General features: G+C 43.2%; 1 protein-coding gene across 1 annotated transcript in view; it reads left to right on the top strand.

Moving 5' to 3' along the window:
- Window positions 1-2,569, top strand: part of fmn2b (formin 2b) — a 37,384-nt gene that overhangs the window by 13,987 nt on the left and 20,828 nt on the right. Inside the window, exons 5-6 of the mRNA XM_020611733.1 lie at window positions 1,218-1,273; window positions 1,967-2,569. Coding sequence (XP_020467389.1) covers window positions 1,218-1,273; window positions 1,967-2,569 — 659 coding nt within the window. The remainder of the gene's footprint in view (window positions 1-1,217; window positions 1,274-1,966) is intronic.

Below are 2,569 nucleotides of genomic sequence, written 5' to 3'. Positions count from 1 at the left end.
GGCGTGCTGGTCATAGGTCCTGGATTCTGGTTCCGAGGACGGGTCACTAGTCGATCATACCTCAGGAACGCGATGTCTCCCCTCGCCCTGGCCTCCCTTAACTTCGGCATCAACTCCCTTCTTCTCTTCCTCACAGACTCGGTGTAATCTTCATTTATATAAATGTTAGATCCTTTAAGCTTCTTTGCTTGTTGCAATATGTGTGCCTTATCTTTCTCTTTCATCAACTTTACCATCACCGCCCTTGGTCCACGATCAGAAGGTTTCCCGACTCTGTGAGCCCGCTCCATCTCAATTTCCTGATGAATTTGCAGATTATTCTTCAAAATCTCCTTCACTTTACATTCCGCTTCCGTCCAGCTTTCTCCAGCTGTCTCCTTGATTTCCTCAAAGATCAAGTTTTTTCGCTTGGACTGTGCTTCCAATTGCTCCATTTTGTCCATTATAGTTTAGTCACACGTTTTGTAGACATCATCCCTTGTTTCCTTGGTTTGTGTTTTCTGTTCACCCATGGCAGCTTTAATCACATCCACCTCTCGCTGGGTAAACTGCAAACTCCTTTTTATCTCCTGTATTTCTCTGGTCAAGTCGTCGAATCTCTTGTTGCTTGTCTCCATAATTAGTTGCACGAAACTTTTGAAGTTTTCCTGCTGTTGGTTCATCAGCTCGATGTACATCTCTGATCTGAGTACTTCTTCCACCACTGTTAGGAATTAGACAGGACGACAATGTGGCAAGCAGGGAGTGGGAGGAGTCCAGTATTTGAACAGGGGAGATGATGAGATGCTGATGAGCAAAGGGGAATGGAAATGTCAGGTTACCAGACTGACAGGAAATGCTGCATAGAAGTGCAGACATAAAGTTGAGTAAATTACTTGGACCAAACATGAGTCATTGCAGTATATTACAAATTTTGGTGTGTTTTGGTGTACTATCATATCACAGTTCTCTCACCAGCTGATTGGCTCAAGGAGATATTCAAATTTATGCTGCTGCTGTTGATAGGTTACTTGGTCAGAGGTATGAAAATGTTATTTTCATATAACTGGAATATAAGGTAGGGCTACTGGTTGGAATCCATCTATACATTATGTACAGTAATTCCATACGTTGTTGCTACCAACAGGAGTTTCATGAGCCTCGTGAAATATTATTTTGTTTTTCTTTTTGGTGCTGTACTGTATTTTACTGACTTGCTGATGTGTCTGTTTGCCCAGAACACCATGCATCCCTCTTGAGTTTGAGGCAGCAAAAGGAGAGCCAGGAATGTCAGGTCAGTCACGTTAAATTAATAATGGGTTTGAAGAAAAATAGTGACTGAAATAAATGTTTATTGATGAACACAGAAGCAACACTTTAGCTTTGTCTGAGCTAACCATAGACACTCGACTGTCATGCTCTTCTTACAATCACTTGAATTGGTCAGAGGCCCTGGTCTGTCCTGCTCTTATTACACTGAAAATGTAATTTTGTAAACTATAAAATACTTCACATTGAAAGAAGGTATTTTATTTTATTTTATGCTGGCATGTGACTGTATTTTTTTTATATATAATTTTGTACCACATGTACACTGTCAACCCCTTTCTCTAAGTAGCGTTAGTTAACCAGACTAGAATTCTCCCTAGCGTAGCTTTGTTGTAGTTTAACTTCCTCAAAGCTACACTTTCAAAGTAGCTTCCCCAACACAAGAAAATATATCTAGGACACATAGCACTATATAGCTGTCACAGAAAAGTTACATTTTGTTATTTGCATTACAGTATTACTATAATTACTACATTACTATAAATCTGTGTGTTCTTATAGCTCATGTATACATCCTCAGTGAATTCATTTGGTCCCATGTGGCCAGTATTTCTTTTCTGAGGACATAAAGGTTGTGAGCTAATATGAATAAACTTTTGTTTTTAAAAAAGAGCCTGTCTGTCTTTTGTTGTCCTTTTTCTTTCTCTCTTATTTGCAGGAGGAATGTGTCCTTTCAGCAAAACTGAAGGAAAAACACATTAATGTCATCCAACAGCTGGAAAAAACCATAGAGGACCTCAGGAATAAGATTGCTGAGCTGGAGCGACAGCCCCCTCTGCTGGACAGAGACAGTATGAAACCCATCACTTCCACCACAGATAGGGAGTGTGGAGGAGAGGAGGGCCTGCTGAGGACGTTGTGTGATGCCCACCTGCAGACAGAGGCAGCTCCCTCTTTGGGCTGCCTGGAGGCCAAGTCGGTGCAGACCTCACCCATGGATGACAGCCTTAAGTTCAAAGTGCCTTATACAGAGTTGGGTGGAGTGAACAGCTTCCTACATCCCCCTCCCAGACACCCGGATGGCTTCCACTATTGTCAGCAGCAGCCTCCTCCTCCGCCTCCCCTTCCAGGACAAGCAGTTCCTCTTCATCAAGGTCAGACTGTGGTACCACCTCCTCCACCACCACCACCACCACCACTTCCTCCACCGTTACCAGCAGGCTCAATGCCAGCTCCTCCACCACCACCTCCTTTACCATCTGGTTTAGCAGTTCCTCCTCTCCCTGGTGGAATTGCTCAACCCCCACCTCCTCCTCCTCCT

The sequence above is a fragment of the Monopterus albus genome, unplaced genomic scaffold (assembly GCF_001952655.1).
Source record: "Monopterus albus unplaced genomic scaffold, M_albus_1.0 scaffold117.1, whole genome shotgun sequence".
Classification (NCBI taxonomy): Eukaryota; Metazoa; Chordata; class Actinopteri; order Synbranchiformes; family Synbranchidae; genus Monopterus; species Monopterus albus.
This window is presented reverse-complemented; position numbering and strand designations above follow the sequence as displayed.